Below are 18,833 nucleotides of genomic sequence, written 5' to 3' on the forward strand. Positions count from 1 at the left end.
GAGCGAGGGTACATTTACACTATCGTTTGATCGAAGGGGTCATCGTCCAATCACAAAGAAGACATTTCTTGCTTAGTAGCTAACTGACAGGGCATTCCACCAATCAAATGCTTCCGATGGGCTGTCCTTACACTCACTGTAACATTCGTGGTCTCTGTTGTACGCGCTGGTTTAGACAAGCAGTATGGCGGAAGAAGAGAGTGAATTGGAGTTAGACAGGTTTAAGAAAGAACTGGAGACTTTGTTAAATACTAGTGCAAACGACGAACGCGGACTTCAGAGCAAGACGTACTGTGAAAGGTTTTGCGAGGTAAGATGACACTGAAATGGACGAAAGCGTTTGCAAGGTTTTTTAAAAAAAGCAAACAGAGATGTGCTAACCAGTGTTAGCAGCATGTCAGCAGATTCCCCTCCCCCAGTTTACAGCCACCGTGAGCCAACAATCACACAATATTTTACCTCTCTAACTACGGGTGTTTTCAAAATACTGCGGGAGTAGATCTCAAGACCGCGAAAGTTCATTTCCGAGCACGATTAACAGAGGACGTACTGTCACTTTCTTTCAGTTAGCTCCATTAGCCTGGCAAGTGGCTAACGGTTAGCATTCCTAAGTTGCATTCCAAAACAAGCAGGCTGCGAAAGAATTAAGCGTCTGTATTCTTCATGATATTTTATTTACCAGCGATTTTATGAAACGTACAACGGGCAAACCTAACCTGAGAAATCATTATGCACGACTGAAAGGTGTTTAATGATATAATAACTCGATGCTGTCAGTGTTAGCAGTGTTTGATGTCCTGTTAACCAGTCTCTGAAAAGGTTGGCTTTAAACCGCTGGTTTCTTCCCAAGAGTTACTAAACTGCTTTAATTTTCGAACGCAATGGCTGCTAAATTAATGAATCCAGCCCTCTTTCTCTAAAAATAAACTTTTTATGTCGTTTTACGAAAGTTTGATTGATGTTTCCTAATTTGTATCACTAAGTCCATGTACTGTCATTGAACGCTAGTGACTCCCATGATTATAAACAAACTCTAGACTAGTAGAAGTCGCTTCACGGTAATGCTTTGTGTTTTGTGGAGCACATCGTTTTAGTAATATATTTGGCCATTCTACTCTTTCTCTGTTAAATTTATCTTTTTGTTTTCTTTTAGTTGGTGGTGGAGCAAACCGGACGATGGCAAGTGCCTCTTCCTCAGCTCCAGGTGTTGCGAAGTGCCCTGTGCTCTTTTGTCCAGGGTGTGGCATCGTTCCCTCCTGAGTGCGAGCATGTGCGCTACACACTGAGTAGTCTGGCCTTGTGAGTATGCACTTCTGCTTTTTCCATGGAATCAAAAAGAAGCCACTATGAGTTCAAAATAGACAATTCTTCTTTTTTTTTTTTTTTTTTTTTTTTTTTTTATGGAATATTGCAGTATTTATATTAAATTATCTGTGCCCTTGTAATCTTTTATCAAAATAACTTCTCTCTCTTGCATCAACTCTGATGATGTGTTTACGGGCGTGAAGGCGGGACACCCTGTCACTCACATGAGATCGCATCAATAGAGTGGTGCAGGGATGATGTATTTTTGTAGGCCAAACTGGAAGTTTGAATTGCCCTGGTTTCTTCAACAAAAACTAGGGATGCACCGATGTATCGGCCGCTGATATTTATCTGCAGATTTTTGCTCAATTTATCGGCTATAGCAGAAAAAAGGCCGATATAACAAACCAAAGGTTTATTAAAGGTGCTAAAGAGGATGTTCTGTTTTATACATTTTTGCAATATTACTTGAAACTGTCTTTACTAACCGATAAAAGACTATTTATTAGGTGCACTGAAAGGAATAATATTAATATACATCATCTGTGCACGAGGTAGGGCCTTAAAAACATCAGCCAATCGTTTACACGATCATCACGTAAAAGATTGGCCCTCTGGCTTGTCAATCACTGCCGTGACGTTCCTTGTGAGAGACGCGCGTGGCTGCGCGCTCCAGTAACTTTCCACACTCCACAGGTGCCACATGCAATGTTTTTGTCAGGAGACAGGAGTAAAAACTCCAGATTATGAGTTACCTGCGGTGAGTCTGACATAATGTATCCACTAACATGACACTGCGAATGCCGGTGGTAAACAAACACTCGTGTTTCAATACTCGTGCATGAGCTTTGGGAGGCGTTCCCTCAAAATGAGCTGTGAAGGAGGGCAGTTGTTCTTATGCATGCGCTCATTTCAAAAACTCACTAACAGTCTTTGGTTTCTCAGTCGACGAAAAGATCCTCTGTAGCACCTTTTAATTAACTGCGTTAAGGCTCTGAGATGTATAATGACTGTTGTATAATCCTAGCGCTGCTGTCTGCGCTTTATTGCTAATCAAATAACAAAAAATCGCACACTATTCTTAACTAAATAACTTTTGTAACTTTCATAAGTGTAGCGTACCCCATCCGGATGACCATTCTAATGTACTAATGTTTTATTAAGTTTGTTGCGTCCGTTTTCACTCAAAAAAAATCTAGCTAAACAATACAGATCACAAGAAGTGCGCATTAAACTCTCTCTCTCTCCATTTCATTATCATCAACATACAGCAAATTACTCAAAACACTTATTACAACTAACAGTCAACAAATACATACAGATCTTATGTGTTTTCGGGGGGTGCTTAATAAACTGACAAGCTTTAAATCTGAAAAATATCTCAGAAGAACTGCGTGCTTTGCATTACCTGTATAACTCCATAGGCAAGAAAACCAGTCAAAAGAAGAGTCCCGCCTTAGTAAAGGAGATAAAAAATATTTAAATGTATACAAAAACAAATTAGAAGATTAATCGCAATAAAATCTGTTACAATAAAGGATTAACGTGTATATTATTTATACAGTGAAGAATATGCAGTGCTCTTTTACATTTGTATACTTTATTTCTGTCCCTAAAAACTATTAAAAAGCACTGTTTTTCATATGTATCTTTCTGTTGCCTTTATGCAGGCCTGCTGAATGTTAAATGGATCCAATTCATGTTCATTAAAAATTATTTGATGCAGCAATAAACCTGCTAGTATATTTTAATGCAGGTGTTTTTGAACTTTGCTTATTTGAAACATGACCAAAATACTATCTATTTTGATGACAAAATTTCAAATAAGTGAGGGAGAGACAAATATCAGTATCGTCCTATAAAATTGGTATTGGTATCGGCCCCAAAAAATCATATCGGTACATCCCTAACAAAAAAACCCAATAGGCTTTCTACTGGCTTTTGGATTATTGCAGAAAGTAAAGTCTGTGTCTAACAAAAGCTTATGATTCTTATGTTTTGTTCATCATGATAATATTCACAAATTAAATGAACAACTTTTATGAATTTTGAAGCAAAAATACAGTTGGCAGAAGTGAAAAGCTATGAACGAAATACACCATGTTCGCATGACTTCAGCGTCACCATCACTAAGCTTCCAACAACTGTCTTTTTAAAAACTTTTTCCCTCAAAGTTCAATTTGTAATAGTTTGCAAAAGTGATTATAAACACAGTGAGGCTGTGAAAGCAGACTAGTGAAGGATGTTTATCTGTTCAGCTGATCACATTTAATGTCCCCAACATCCTTTGTATTCCCATTTAGCCACTTGTTAGTAACTGCCTTTTACAAGATAAGTAAATGCTTAAAGGAAAACAATAGGGTAATACTGATGCATTTTATATCATAGAATAAAATGTGAAAAATCTTGAGTTTTTCTCCAAAGACCTTATTTCAAGCATTTAACCAAAAACCTATTAAAAGAACCTGTTGACTTCAAAGACGATGGAACGCAAAATGCTAAACCTATTTATAGCAAACGACAACGATTGACAAAAGTCCCACCTTACTTTTTTTTTTTTTTTTTTTTTTTATTGTTTGAGAAGCAGTTTCACCCGGATACATGTCACAATAAGGAAGAAAAGACTATTGCAGCTTCCATTTCATGCTGGAAACTTGGAAACTTTGGAAAGCAGAACATACGTCTGTTAAAACTGATCACTCTATCATCATTTGCTTAACTTCATGTTGTTCTAAACCTGTATGACTTTCTCTCTTCTGTGGAACACAAAAGATATTTTGAATAATGTTAGTACCCAATCATTTTGGTTTCCATTGGCTGATAAGTGTTTTCTGTATGTGCAAGAAAGGCATAATTTCGTCTGATACACATACTCACACACGTGATGTTCACGGTCCTCAGAATTTTCATTTTTGGGGTAAACTATCCCTTTAAGTAATTATTGGGAATATTGAACATGATTATATTCAAATACATGTAGGACGATTAGAGTTGTCAAAAGAACCGAATTCTGAAACTGCTGTTGAGCAGATTCATAAACACCTCTGATTGGCCGTTGTTCACACGCTCATCAGATATGTCTGTGATTGGCTACAATGATCAATACACGTGAGCGTTTGAAAGCACATGAAAGTGTTTGAATTTGAAAGCGTTTTGAAAGCCATAGCAGGCATCTATCAGCGGACACCGATACATTGCTCCCATGAGTATTGTTGTAAGCACTCTGTGAATAGAGTCATTGACTATTTACAAAGTTTGAATCCGCTCAACAGCTCTCAAAGCGTCACATTTTCAGAAGTACCGGCTTGGTACTAAAGTCGGTACTTTTGACAAATCTAGGTACAATAAACTTTACAAGCAGGCAAATAGAGGCACACAAAGAGGCTCTGGTAATTATTTCCCCACCTCCTCATATAAAACTAATCCTGACTAAAAAGGACTGAAATCTTTTGAAAATTAGAAAAGTGGTCAAAATGCTTAATGTATTGGTTATTGGCACAACAGCTTGTAAAAGTCAATAATTACAGAATAATAAAGATAATTAAGAATTATTTTTTTCATTTGCAGGAGTATCTTTGAACTGCTGTTGTTCTTTGGAAAAGATGAGTTCGTCGAGCATCCTTTAAAAGATATTCTAGACTCATTCCAGGTAACTGCATTACATCAGTCCTATTACTCTTGGTGGAGCATCATGTAGAATTCTGCTCCCTAACCTTTCAGTGGTTATCTTGTGTCACTCATATGTTTACATGTATATGGTTTTCTTGTCTATCCTAGGACTGCTATGCGAGCTTGGTAAGGCACCAGAATGTTTACCTTCTACAGGTTAGGCATATTATTAAAGATGGAGGACCTTGGGCAAACCCTGTACTTCAGGCCATTCTCAAGGATTCAGAGCTGCCACAAGAAGATGGTCAGTCAATCAATCTTTTGTTTAAAAACAGTGTACCTTGATCAATTAATCTTTACCTTACATTTTCTAAACTGTTAACGGCATTGATAACTAAATCTCTTAATTGCTGTTTTTGTTTGCAGTGGACAAATATCTGAACTCAGAAGTATCCATTTTCTTTGAGCTGCGTTTGCGTTACCTGGTGGCATGTGAGAGGCTTCCGGAGGCCTTGGCACTGACAAGGAGATGCATCCGGCACTCTGTTGTAGGGAGGCATCTCTATTTCAAGCAAGCCTACCTTATCTGCCTTTGGAAAGCTTCTCTTCATGAGCGCTTGTACAAGGAGGTGAGTGAGAAATTATTTAAGTGATAGGTGCGCAACTCTTGGTGCGAAACTGGCCTTATACACAGTCTGGATTACCTATTGTGCTTTATAAGAATTGTCTTGGTTAAATTATTGTGTTTCCTAGTTGTGCATATAAGTCCTGCCTTGAAGTGATTTTTGTGCTGGCACAAATTGTATAAAGCCATTTAGTACAGCATTTAGTACAGAAAAAAAAAAAAAAAACCTCAATTACCCATGGCACAAAAATTGTCTACTACATGTGACAAACAAATGTGTTTTTTTTTTTTTTTTTTTTTTACTACAGTATTTTTTTTTTTCATTTATTGAAATTAATTTTAATTGCATAGCATACAATTACATTTAATTACATACTAATATTATGCATTATTGTGCATTGTAAATTATGCATAATTACAGCATTTAAAAGGTTCTCCTTTTCCTGTCATATAGTGGTTCTCTCATGGAATGGAACACAGACCTTTTTTTTTTTTTCTAGTAAAATTTATATAATAATGTGTCAAATAATGTTCTTAGTCTTTTCTTCCTGTGGGGGAAACTACAATAATTTACTATGAATTAAATACAAATCAGATTAAATACAATTTGTGTAACCAAAATACCAATAATGCCCAAAAGAAAAAAAAACTTAGCGTGTGACTTTTAATTATAATTAAACCCGAAATACACTGGGGCTCTTATTTTGAAATGTCTGTATTATTGCAGGCTGATCCTTCAGATTCTTACAACCATAAAACATTTTATATAAAGGCCATGAAGTAGACATTGATAATGAACTCATGTTGATGAATTATTACAATTGCTTGGCATAAATCTGCGCTTTTCATTGATTGAGAATCAATTTGAAGCGCTGTTGCGCAAGCTTGTAGAACGCGCAACAGTGCCCCCTTGTGACTTTGCAAAATGCAGTGCACGTGGGAATGTCAGCAGGAGTAAACAGTTCTGATGCACACAGAACGAGCAGGTACGAAACGACTAGTTTATCGATCGCAGATGGTTTTATTATCTTGGGCGGATATAAAAGTATAAGAGGGTAAAAATAATAAAAGCAAAAATGTGTCTCCAACTATACTTGGTGAAACTTATAACAAATATTATACCTGGGCGGCCCACCTAAGTAAAGTCTATGTATGGGAAGCACTGCGTAGGGTAACATCAACAATGAACCCTTATTCAGCAATAAAGAAAAATGTACAGTTAGAAGTATGTCAGATACAGTAGTGGTATTATTTGTGGGTAATTTTGTCAATATACAAAAAAATATATATATAAAATTGCACTGTTTATCACACTACTGTGCATTATTGTTTATTCAAGAAATTTGTTTTGAAATGCTTTTATCTTGTACAGCATCCTATGATGCTGTGTGAGACAGGGATAGATAAAATGAATGACAGGATTTAGCCTATTTTTGAAACTGACTCATTGATCCAAGCTTATATTGGTCAAAAATGACCATCCATCATTTGAAAACGAATGGGGGAGATAGAAAATAAGAAGCATTTAGTGTTTGGTAGCATGTTCATCATGTTCATGTTTACATATGTACATGTATGCTTGCAAAGTTAAAGGCCTCTGACCTGTGCATGTGTGTATACTCACTCACTCACTCACTCACTCACTCACTCACTCACTCACTCACTCACTCACTCACTCACTCACTCACTCACTCACTCACTCACTCTTTTGAGTATTACAGGCTTTTTTTTTTTTTTTTTACAGAGTGGAACGTTATCCTTAGATCAATGAGACCTATGATCAGTCAGTTTCAAAAATAAATAGAAAACCTGGCCTAATTGACAGAAAAAAAAGTTGACAAAAAGGTTGACCCCAGTATTTGGTGATAATATAGCAAAATGAGAGATTTATAAGCATTTTTTTGTACCACAAATGTGACTTTTTTTTTTTTTTTTTTTTTTCATTTAGTACAAAATAAAAAACTTCAAAGCGTGAGCTCTTGGAGCGTGGAGCACAAGATTTAAAGGGGCCGCGTACCCTGATTCACTTCAAATGCACATAAAGGTTGCCACAAAGCACAGGCTAAAGTATTGATTGTAAATGTGTCGGGGAAAAAAATAGTTTATTAATAAATAATTAAAAGGTCACCTTGCTAGTGTTTTCTGAGTCTGTGTCGGCTGCAAAGAAGTTGATGATGCTGTCTAGCCATCTCTGCAGTATAGTGAACGTTCCTTTAGAGAGAAATGCACATTTCATATGGATTACTTATGGAAATGTACATATAATCATGCAGTTAGCTAACAAAGTAATAATTTAATTTACAATCACTGTTAGCAGTTTACATCAGAAAAGCCATTCAATGTCAAAAAAACTTGTTAGTCAGCTAAAAAAATGAACTTGGAGAGGAGCATTTTGATATATCCACTGTGACTATAGGCCATTGCATATTCCTTTACCGTGCTTCAATACTGAATGTATAACACGTTTTATGACGGCCACCATTTAAATGTTTAGGCCGGTTATTAAAAACAAGTAGAAACAGTATTAAAAATGAGTAGAAAGAAACATAATTGTCATTAACAATTTATTAAAACGTTATTATAAACTTCTTTGTGTAATTATATACAAGTAGCTTACAAATCAATTAATTTTAACCTTTAAACCAGCTGTGGTTCCCTGTATAGTTTACAGAATTAGTTGAGATTTTTTTCTTTGAGGAAATTTGCCATGTACTGTACCTGATAGGCCCCAAATTAATCATTGAATTGAAGGTAATCAAATCTAAATCAAATCGCAAGCTTCTGAATCAAAATTGAATCCAATTGTGAAATTTGTCAATGTGTCAAATGTTTATTTTTTAATTTATTTTTATTTTTTTACTTGAAGCAAATGTTGTTTTTTCCATTTATTTTCTTGTGTGAGTGCAACAGAGTGCTTAGTTTATATGTTAAAATCATGAAAACTTACCCCCACACCCCCCTAATAATTATTTGCTTTGTAAACATTTTCACCACTTTGGAGTTTGAAGGTATAAATATAAAGCCTATGAATACACATAGTGTATCTATGTAGGCTATACTGCACATTGTCATTAAGCAAATCAAATGATTTAGTTTAGAATGTAGAGTCTTAAAGCAGAAATGAAAAATGATGATAAATGAATGAAAAGCACAAAAAGTTAACTTGTATGAGGTATGAGGAACATAGACATTCACTCATCTATTCCAAAAATAGTGCCTTTACTGTTACTGCTCTCATAAATATGATTACTTGCATTACATGTATATTTTTAAACCTACACTTAATTTCTAACAAAAATCCCTCTAACATTATTCCCTCTATTCTTTGATTAAACGGCAGCTTCAAGTGACTCAATAGCTACGTCACATTTTGAAGGCTGCATCCTCCGGAGGTCACATTTGAAGGCTGCATATGTCATTGCAATCCAACAGTTATTTTTCTTAAATGAGACTGCCTCAAAGTAAGAAAGAAAAATACAGTGTTTTACACCTCACGAGGAATAACCAATCAATTGTATTATGGTTACTAGGGGTGTAACGGTACACACAACTCACGGTTCGGTACGTACCTCGGTTTTGAAGTCACGGTTCGGTACAGTTTTCGGTACAGCAGGTGGAGAGAAAACTAAACATAAAATTGCTTTTTTTAATTATTAAACAGAGGTTTACTGAACAAATTGTGTTTTTGTCTTTAAATATATTAAATTAAATTAAAACTAAAAGTTTCTTAAGGATAAAAAATATGATCTCTGCTAATGCTATAAACTATGTAGGGAGCCCTAACTTGAAAGAAGCCCAAACTATTAGCCTAAATTCAATTGCTTTTTATTTTTAGATAAAATAATCAACACTCAAATAACAAATTGTATGCAAACCTGTAAGCTGCACCTAAGGCAGTTTTTGCATTAACTTCTAAATGTTTTTACTCCTATTCGTTGTGGAAATATAATCATTTCTACACAGTGGCTGTTATTTTAACATCAGATTTATTTAAACATACATTAAATAGCCTAATCAGGATATCACTAAAAGATTAAGTAAAATAATTAATATATTGGCTAATACAGTGCATATATTAAGCGAAAGAGTTCATTTTTCTAGCGAACTAACAAGCTGTGAACACTGAATGGCTTTTCTGAGGTAAATGCATCATGACATATTGTTGAATACGGACGCTTTCATTGATGTCTTTCCACCGTTGAAACACTGAATGAGCGACTACATGAGATATGACCGTTTCAGTAAGTTGTACTGAATCTTGCAACATACCTTCAGATGTTCTTTCATGTTTATTCTGTAACTAGTATTAAGGAGGAATAGATGAACACATTCACTTGCGCTCCGCGCTCGCGCTGCCGGTTGAACTGAGGCGCCTGTACAGTGATCTGTCACCCCACATCAAAGCACGTCAAAATGGCATTTTCTGTTTAAACTTCATGATTTCGTGGACAGAATTTGAAGGATGATACTTTGTTTCTTATCGAAAGTAACAAAACGCAGAGCTTATTGCGGTTATTGGTGGTGAATATTGGTTGCAATGTAATGCTTCGGTACACACGTGCACCGTACCGAAAGCCCTGTACTGAAACGGTTCGGTACAAATACGTGTACCGTTACACCCCTAATGGTTACTATTCTTAAATAAGTCATCCTTAATGATGTATGCAGCCTTTAAATGCGACCTCCAGAGGACACAGCCTCCGAAATGAGACGTGTTTTACTGTAAATCAATGCAATATCACAGGAAATAATTTACTCTAAATTTTAGGGGCCTGTTCAGGTGTAGGAAGGTTGTGTTGTTTGTATTTAAACTAGTGGTGGGCATAGATTATTTTTTTTAATCTAGATTAATTTTGGAATTAATGTAGATTAATCTAGATTAAAATGGCTCATTTGAATTCTGCCGAAGACATTCAGAATATGTGATATACCCAAATTGTCCCTGCGTCCCAATGTCCGTACCATCCATCCTAAATAGTATGTGAGATTAAAATAAGTGTGTCCCAAAGCATAGTATGTTGAAAAGAGTATGCCAAAAGTCTCCGGATGGTCTACTATTTCCGGTAGATTTTCGAAGTGTGGATCCGTTGACACTATAAAGGCTAATATTGCCCACAACCCATTGCGCATTGTACAAGGATTCAGTTCAGAACTACAGACACGAATAAAAAGTGTTAAAAACTACAAAACATGGCGAATATGCACGATCAATGCTGAGAGGTTGTTTGAGTGACTAATAATCAGTTCAAACTGATAGAAAATATTTATTTAATGTTATATGTGTTATTTTTTATCTGCAAATACCAATGTGGACTTTTATAAAGATCTGATTGGCCATTAACTTTTAAATGCATTAATATGAGGAGAGTTCTCCACATGAAAGACTCGCAACTGCAGATCAACGTGCTTCATTTCTCTCCGACACGGTAGGATATTAGGTAAATGAAATGTGGAGGATGTAAGATGATTGACAGGGCAGTTTACGGTGACTGGATGCGACAGAGAGCAAAGACGCAATTGTATGACGTGATAGTATGTCCCAAAGCTTGTCTACTTTTTTGCTACACACTCAAAAGTAAGTAGTTTTTGTTCACAGAAAGAGTACATACTTTTAGGGCGTACTATAAGTAGGCGAATTGGGACGCAGCAAATGACTAAAAGTAATCCGCCATTTTGTCCGACAAAGCAGATAGGAGTTAGAAAATTAACCTCGGTGGAGTTAAACTTGAAAAATTTTGTATATTGACATCTTTCCGCATTTTAAACATTGATTCTCATGTTCATTCATGTTTATTTGATGCTATAAATGGACTCGTAGTAAGAGATGATCGAGCTTTACGAGATTACGAGCCTCTTGAGTTGAGGCATTACAGCAATCTGTCACGACCATGGTCACGACACATTAAAGAAAATGGGTTTTATTGTTTGAATTTCTTAAACTACAGTTTTAAAGCTGGGACTTTGTTAAATATCTCAAGTTACCTGCTCTGTCTTGTCTGTCGACATGTTGTCAGTGTCCTCTTTGCTCCGTGATGCATCTATCACTGTGTGTGGCGTGACAGCGTCACGGCTTGTCGGACAAAGCAACAGTAACTAAGGGGGGTGGGTCTTTGCGAAGGGTCAGTTCGGCTAGGTATACATCCGCGCCAAAATATCAAGGTGAAAGTCTCATAGTTTGCATAGTATAGACCCAGCTCCCAACCCAACTTTGAGAATAGATTAATTTTTATTTTTATTTATTTATTTTTTTAATCACCCGATAAGAGTCTCACGTTAACACCGATAACGGCCCACCACTAATTTAAACAAAGCTGAAGATAGAAATATAGTGGCATTAAAGATGTCCAAATATGTGTGATGTTTTTAGTTTTAACATAATGGAAGATCACCATATTTCATGATGAGCAATGTCAAAAATTACACTGTTTTCTGTTTTAAAGATGGCAGATATCGATGGGAAGGATGCTGTAGAAATAGTCTGCATGATGGAGAATGAAGGGAAAGACGAGACCGTTTTGATGCTGAGTAAAGGCTTCCTATCTCAGAAGCTCCAGATTGGAGACATGTACTACCTTTGGTAGGTCTCACAAGCTCTATAAAAATTTGCAAGGGGAATTTTTTTTTTGTAATGTATTGCCCTTCTTTTTAGCATTCTGTATTTTTACACATTTATTGCAACAACCCAAACAGAAGATAGTGTTGAGGGTGCAGAGAATCACATTCTCATTTTTTGCTGTATTTTTTTATTTTTATTTTTTTCCTTAAGGGATTTGGTCTTCATATGGAGCAGACTCTACTTGCGGTTGAACCTCTCTAAACAGGGCTTCCTAGAGGAATGCAAAGTAATGATTTTGTCAGCCACCAACATAAAAGTGATTTTCCCATTTATGAAGGTGATTTTGGCAGAGGTAAGATATTTTACCATCAGTTTACTGTATTACACATGTAATTGTAGACATTTAAACATTTTTTTTTTTTTTTTATTTAAACGCATCAATATTTATGGTATGACATAGTTTATGGAACTGTCTTCTTATATTGGCCATACAATATTTATTTTTCAGCTTGGAAAAGATGGCCTGGGATTTTGTGTGGAACTTTGTGCACAAGCTTTGCAGATGGACCAGAATGATTCAGTCACCAAGTCCCTCATCTACAAAACCATTGCATACCTACTCCCTAATGACCTTGAGGTCGGTAGGGCTTGTGCGCTGCTAGTTTTCTTCCTAGAGAGAACTGTTGAGTCATACAAGAACGTTTTTCTCCTGTATGCTCACCCTGATCAAGAGTACCATGCAGACACCAGTCTTGTGGGTAACAGTGTACGCTTTGAGGTTCTCCAGATCCTGAAAAAAGACCTGTACTTTGACCCTGAGTTCTGGAGCCTTCTCAACATCGAGACAAACTGCCTGAAGCTAATGAGTGATAAGGTCGGTAAAGCAGCCTTATGTGAGATCATGCAAAAGGACAAGTGGATGCCAAGCTACTGTATGAAAGGATATTGTCAGTGTCACACAGGCAACACAGACAGGACTATTAACAAAGCTGAGAAAGATACAAACCGAAATGGCAAGGAAGTGGAGACATTGAAAACATGGGTTAATTCTGCCTCAGGGGAAGCATCCTCCAAACCTCCAGGCAAAAGGCGGGGGAGGAAGCCAGGGACACATCTTGTTAAAGATTCAGAGGCCTGTCCAGTTCGACGTTCATTTAGGCAATTGGACTTGGCAAAGAATCATGCCAGGCAACTTAATAGCAGGCGTCAGAGACTCCTTTCCCGACAGACAGAGATGAACACTCTGAAACGTAAGGGAAGAAAACCACAATGGCTTTTGGACCAGTTGGCTGCCGAAGCAGAAAACGATGAACCTCGACAGGCCAAGAAACCAGGAAGGAAACCAAAACAGTCAAATATTTTGACAGAGATTTCAGTTGAGACTGCAGTCAGTGAAGTCACAATGAAAATTTCATATCCTGATAATGAAGTTGATCTCTCTTCTGATGTTCAGGCCTCACTGTTTTCCACAGAGACCCCTCATATCACTGAAAGCAGTACTAACAAAACTCAAGACAATTTGAAATGGCCTGATAGTAATACATCTCTTATCAAGTTACTATCAGCAGAATCTACTCCATGTAGCAAAAAAGACTTCAGGGTGCGGGAGGAGCTTGTCTTCCGGGAACAAGGCCTTTCTATAGTTCGAAAATTCCACACATATTCAAGACAACCTGAAGTAGAAGGAATATCAGTTGACAGTTTACACAGAGAAAAAGAAGTTAAGCTGGCCCATAATGAATCCAAACAAGAGCCACAGTCTGCTGTGCAACAGTGTGAACCTGCAGAGATCCCTGGAGCTGCTGCTGCACAGGATAAAAATGTTGTGGAAATCACGGCTACACAAATCCCAGCTATACATGTGGAAACATATACTCCTGTTGATGCCATTCTTGAGCCAGTTAAAGAATTAATTGAAGATCCAAAAGTTAATAACGAGTTATCAGTTCCCCAAGATGCAGACACCAAATATCCAGACTACGGTCTTTATGGGCCTTACAGTCCTATTAGTCCTCCAGAAAATATTAATGATGATCTTCCACCAGAAGAGACAACTCTCACCAGAGCTGACACCATTCCTGTACCTCAGAGTATGCCAGAAAACATGACAGTTCTTCATGAGGATGCTCCTCCAGTTCTTACTGAAGTGACAATGCTCCCTGATGAAACAGTGACTGCTTTGAATGAAACTGAGATTGACACTCCTGACACTAAAATTGTGCCTGAGAGTACAGAGGTGCCACCAAGTCCTGAGGAAACATCACCGGAAATGCATGCTGCTGTTGATGGTGCAGTCTCTGACCCAACTGATACAAGTTACCAGCTTTCAGTTAACTGCAGCCTTTGCAATAAAGAAACCAAATACCCACACATTCTACGGCATGCAATGTGGCATCACAGGATTGACAGGAAGTGCATGTTCTGTCACAAACGCTACACTCGTGGGCGCAGCCCATCAGTCCATTTTAAAGTGCACATTCAGGAACTAAGAAAGTCTAATGGCCTTTTTAGTGAAACTGTTTGTGAGAATGCCTCAAAGGCCGCCACACAAAGTGCCCAGAAGAGACTGTTTAAACGTGTTAATCCTACCATGCAGCGCAAGTTTAGAAACATCAAAATGAGGTTAAACTGCAGTTTGAACATTACAGATTTGCACAAGGAAGGGCAAAGTTCAGAGCCTAAGGTTAGATTGCGGACAAGGTTAGTCAAGAATTCAAATCCCCCAAGTACATCGGATGAACAAAAGGAGAAGGTTTGCAAGATGAAGAAGAAATGTCTAAGGAGGGTTTTAGCGAAGAGATCTCAGTCCACAGATGAGAACAAAAAGTTTTTCAAAATGAAATTAGCAAGGAAGAGAGCAAAGACTATGCAAGCACTAACTCCAGAGGACAACCACACAGATGCCAATGGCAACTCAGCTCATAGGGTAAATGGAGTGATCAGAAAGAAAAAGAAAGTTAAGAGCGTGCCTGAGACTAATACCTCAAATGAAAAAAATCAGACATTACCACAAGACAACAAAGAGAAACTTGAGAATGTAGAATGTGCAGAAAGTCAGAAAGACAACGTCAAGACTGAATCTGAGAATGTAGGACTAACAAAAGACAAGGTCAAATCGAAAACGAAAAGAAAAGATGAAATTGTGAAAATGAAAAAAGATGAAAACTCTGGGCTGAAAAAGAAGAAGATTACTCCTGGAGAACAAAAAGAAGATGGAGAAGCTATTAAAAGAAGGAAGATAACAAATAGTCCAAAAGACAGTTCTGAGAATCAGGAACCCATAGGTAATAATACAGAATTTAAGGAAATAAATGCAGTGGGGTATAAAAATGGGACTCAGATAAAGCCCAAACAGCCTTCCACACCATTCCAGGGGAAAAGAACTGGTGCATCTACGCATGTTAGATGCCCTGTGGAGATTTGTACATTTACTGCAAAGTCGATCCTTGTCCTTTCACATGTGCTGTCACACCACCATGCTGACAAGAAGGCGCTTCTGTTCTTTTTCAATTTTGGAAAGGAAAAATGTCTTTTCTGTTGCAGAAAGATATATAACCCCCAGCATTTTTTTGACCATGTGATATGCCACAGAGGTGAGCTGAAGTTCCCGTGCTACCATTACGGCTGCAAGGAAAGGTACCAAACACGTATGGAGCTGAGTGAGCACATGCTAGGCCATCATCCATTGAGAGCGATGTGTTGCTTTCCTGGTTGCTCTATGCAAGCTGAGACTGTTTTGCTCCTGTATAAGCATGAAAGAACACATTATCGACTTGATACAAATGTGGAAATAAAATCAATGCCCAAAAATTCTGAACCAACAGGGCATGGAGGCCCTCAAACTCTGGAAGAGAATATGGAGGCAGGCGCAAATTCTTCATTCGGTCAACTAAATCTTGGTGCAGCCAAGTGGAAGGGCCCTACATCTGCAAATCCAGATGATGATGATCGAAAACCTTTGGTACTCAATAAAGGTTCTGTAAACTACGGTAGCAAGAACCATAGCCTTGTTAATGGGCATAACGAAAGTGACAAAGAAGTTCCTCCCAAACCTTCAGATCCAGTCATTAAAGAGCAGGAACCACTCGTTTCAGGAAAACCCGCAGCTAAACAATTCATTCGACCTCTTCCCTCAGCTTATCTGGATGAGTCTTACATTAGCATGCCAAAACGCTGGAAGGAACCCCAGGTGGGCTCAAAAATATTGGGCTCTGTGTCAAAGCCAGTAAAACCGCCTACCAGGCAGCGTTGCTCTCGATGTTTTGAGTCTTTCAACAGTGAGGAAGAGCTGCAAACACACAAGGACAAATGCACGTCCCTCTTTGGTTTTGATTCGGATGATGAGAGTAAGTAACTTTTTTTTTAATTTTTATATTCTTAAAGGTGCAATATGTAATATTTTTTGCAGTAAAATATCCAAAAAACTACTAGGCCAGTGTTTATATATTTTGTTCACTTGAGTACTTACAATATCCCAAATGTTTGCAACTATTTGTAAATCGTGAGAAATTGCAATTTTAACCAAGGCTCCAGGACTTGTGGGGAGTTGCCTGTCAATTCCGTCATACCCACGTTACCCTCGGTTTTATTTTGTAGAAACCATGGAAACACCAAAGATGCTGTAATATATTACACATTTTAATAGACAAGGGGACATCTGTTTTGATATATTTATAGACAGAAAACAAATTATTTAGCTCAACATGTTTAGTCTTATTGTTTAAATCAATTTTTTTTCTTTTTTTTTGGCAAGTACCATGCTTTACCATGCCTTAGAGAAAAACACGATTTTGTCAAGTAGCTAACATAGCATAATCAGATGAAGCTTTATTTTTAGTAACCGTAATACAGCATTTTCTCCATTATACATTTTAAAATGAATTGCATGCCATTTATCAACCTAAGCAATCCAGTCTCTCAAAAACAAGTGTCTCACAGCAGCCGCCGAGCGAACGCATAAAGTAATGTTATAACATTTTCAACACACTCAGATGTATCTAATATGATAAACAGAGCTGCGTTACCTCAAACTCATGACCGGAAAGCAGAAGCGGCATCGGCGACTGTGGCATAATAAAAGTTCCGCTGCTCACAGCATATGTTGCGCACTACACCTGCTCTGCTTCATACTACAGTAACGTTAATAATTGCATCCATGAACATGATTTCTTCCTGAGTCCCATGCCTATTCTTTTGCACCGTCCGTTGAGGTGGAGACCACATGTCCCAAGATTCTGTTCTCAAACTTGGTGTCATCAAGCTACGCCTTTGTTTTGAATAGGCCTCTAGCGACCTCTAGCGGACAAAATTATTACATGCTGCACCTTTTTAAGGTTATTTTAATTTTTGCAGTTTGTTAAATATTTTGTTTTTGTCTTCATAGGTGCATCCTGAATTTGGAAATGCAGGAACTGAAACTGTTAAATGCTGCTGTAGGCAATCAGCGTTCTTACGTGTGCTTAACATCTTTGTCAGCATCTCAAAACTGAACTATATTGAGATCTATGTGGGAAGTGACTTTTGCCTCTTTGTAGTCTTGTATGACCGATCTGCTGCTTTATTTCAGAGCAAAGGTCTGTTATCTCTTGTTAAAAGGTCTGATGTTGAAAATCTGACATTGATTTTTTTTTTTTTTTTTTTTAAAGCCTTTTGAGGCTTGGGAGTATTTTTATTTTATTTTATTTTTTTTCACTTAATCGTCATTTGCTTTCTCAGAAAAAAAGTATGTTTGTCTTTCTGTAAAATGCACAGCAGATGAATTTTGACACTTGTCATCACTTTCTGTCACAGAGCTTAGTCTGTTCTCTCATTTTTGCTTGTCTTTTCAATTCCTGATAATGAGAGGCCACCACGGACCATAACACTACAAGAAGATTTGGTCAGTCTTTCTGGCCAGGGTATATACCTGCTCTAGAAAGCATAAAATGTTGTGCTTAGTCTGGCGTTTAATGGAAGGTTTAACTTTACCGTTTTGTGACAGTAGGTCAGGTGTCTACCAGTGTTACATGGTGCTTTATGAGCAGAAGTACTGGATGGAAACTCATAGGCCACTCAAGGTATTGCAAGCACACTATAAACATGTTCTGTTATTATTTTTTGAAAAACCTTGATATGTGAACCTTTGTAAAATGTTACTGATTGCTTATTTTGCAAATGTCATTTAAGTTGCTTCTGTTTAAGTCAGTGGATACGTGGGAAGAATTAAAGACCCCAAGTCTTTAAATGAAGGACTGACTTCGGTTGAGATCAGAAGAACTCTTGGCTTATAACAGCAGGCTGATGCTGCTGGGAAGGCCTAGTCTTTAAGACGATGCTCCTGTTATTGGAGGAGTGTACATGTGCCACAAAGCCTCACTGAACATTTATCATGGCATATTCTACATGACTTCTCTTTAAACTCAAAAAAAAAAAAGTGAGGGGAGAACTAATTTGTGTCTCAAACAGAGGCATGTTTAAAGCTGTTCGATTTATGAGCAGTAACCGTCTTATTTATTCTTTTTTTTTTTTTTTTTTTTTTTGTATCTTCTGTAAATGTTTGAAGAGTTTAAATAGTCTATGATTGGATTGGGTGACTGGGTTTATATATTGAGAGCTTTTTTGTCCTAATTAATAAACACATTTTAAGGGGATTTTAGTTTGTTGGTTTATTGTAAACAGCCAGGATTCATTCGTTGGCATTCTAACACATGCCCAGAGAAGAAGAAAAATCCAGATATTACTGTCTCGCAGACAGCATCG

The 18,833-nt window shown here is 37.4% G+C and overlaps 1 protein-coding gene across 1 annotated transcript; it reads left to right on the top strand.

Annotated features, from left to right (window-relative positions):
* The first annotated feature begins 155 nt into the window (after window positions 1-155).
* Window positions 156-18,718, top strand: znf654 (zinc finger protein 654). The gene is made up of 9 exons (XM_067404520.1): window positions 156-310; window positions 1,154-1,299; window positions 4,873-4,954; window positions 5,083-5,218; window positions 5,341-5,543; window positions 11,980-12,116; window positions 12,306-12,447; window positions 12,604-16,441; window positions 17,479-18,718. The coding sequence occupies exons 1-9, from the start codon at window positions 185-187 to the stop codon at window positions 17,487-17,489; spliced, it is 4,821 nt and encodes a 1,606-aa protein (XP_067260621.1). The 5' UTR covers window positions 156-184; the 3' UTR covers window positions 17,490-18,718.
* The last annotated feature ends 115 nt before the right edge of the window (window positions 18,719-18,833 follow it).

The sequence above is a fragment of the Chanodichthys erythropterus genome, chromosome 12 (assembly GCF_024489055.1).
Source record: "Chanodichthys erythropterus isolate Z2021 chromosome 12, ASM2448905v1, whole genome shotgun sequence".
Classification (NCBI taxonomy): Eukaryota; Metazoa; Chordata; class Actinopteri; order Cypriniformes; family Xenocyprididae; genus Chanodichthys; species Chanodichthys erythropterus.

What these genes read in the sequence shown, in the direction of transcription:
- znf654 (XM_067404520.1), top strand. Translation starts at nt 185, where the DNA reads ATGGCGGAAGAAGAGAGTGAATTGGAGTTAGACAGGTTTAAGAAAGAA. An exon ending in ATGAGCGCTTGTACAAGGAG is followed by an intron (nt 5,544 to 11,979) that starts GTGAGTGAGAAA and finishes TCTGTTTTAAAG; the next exon opens with ATGGCAGATATCGATGGGAA. An exon ending in GGAGACATGTACTACCTTTG is followed by an intron (nt 12,117 to 12,305) that starts GTAGGTCTCACA and finishes TTTTTCCTTAAG; the next exon opens with GGATTTGGTCTTCATATGGA.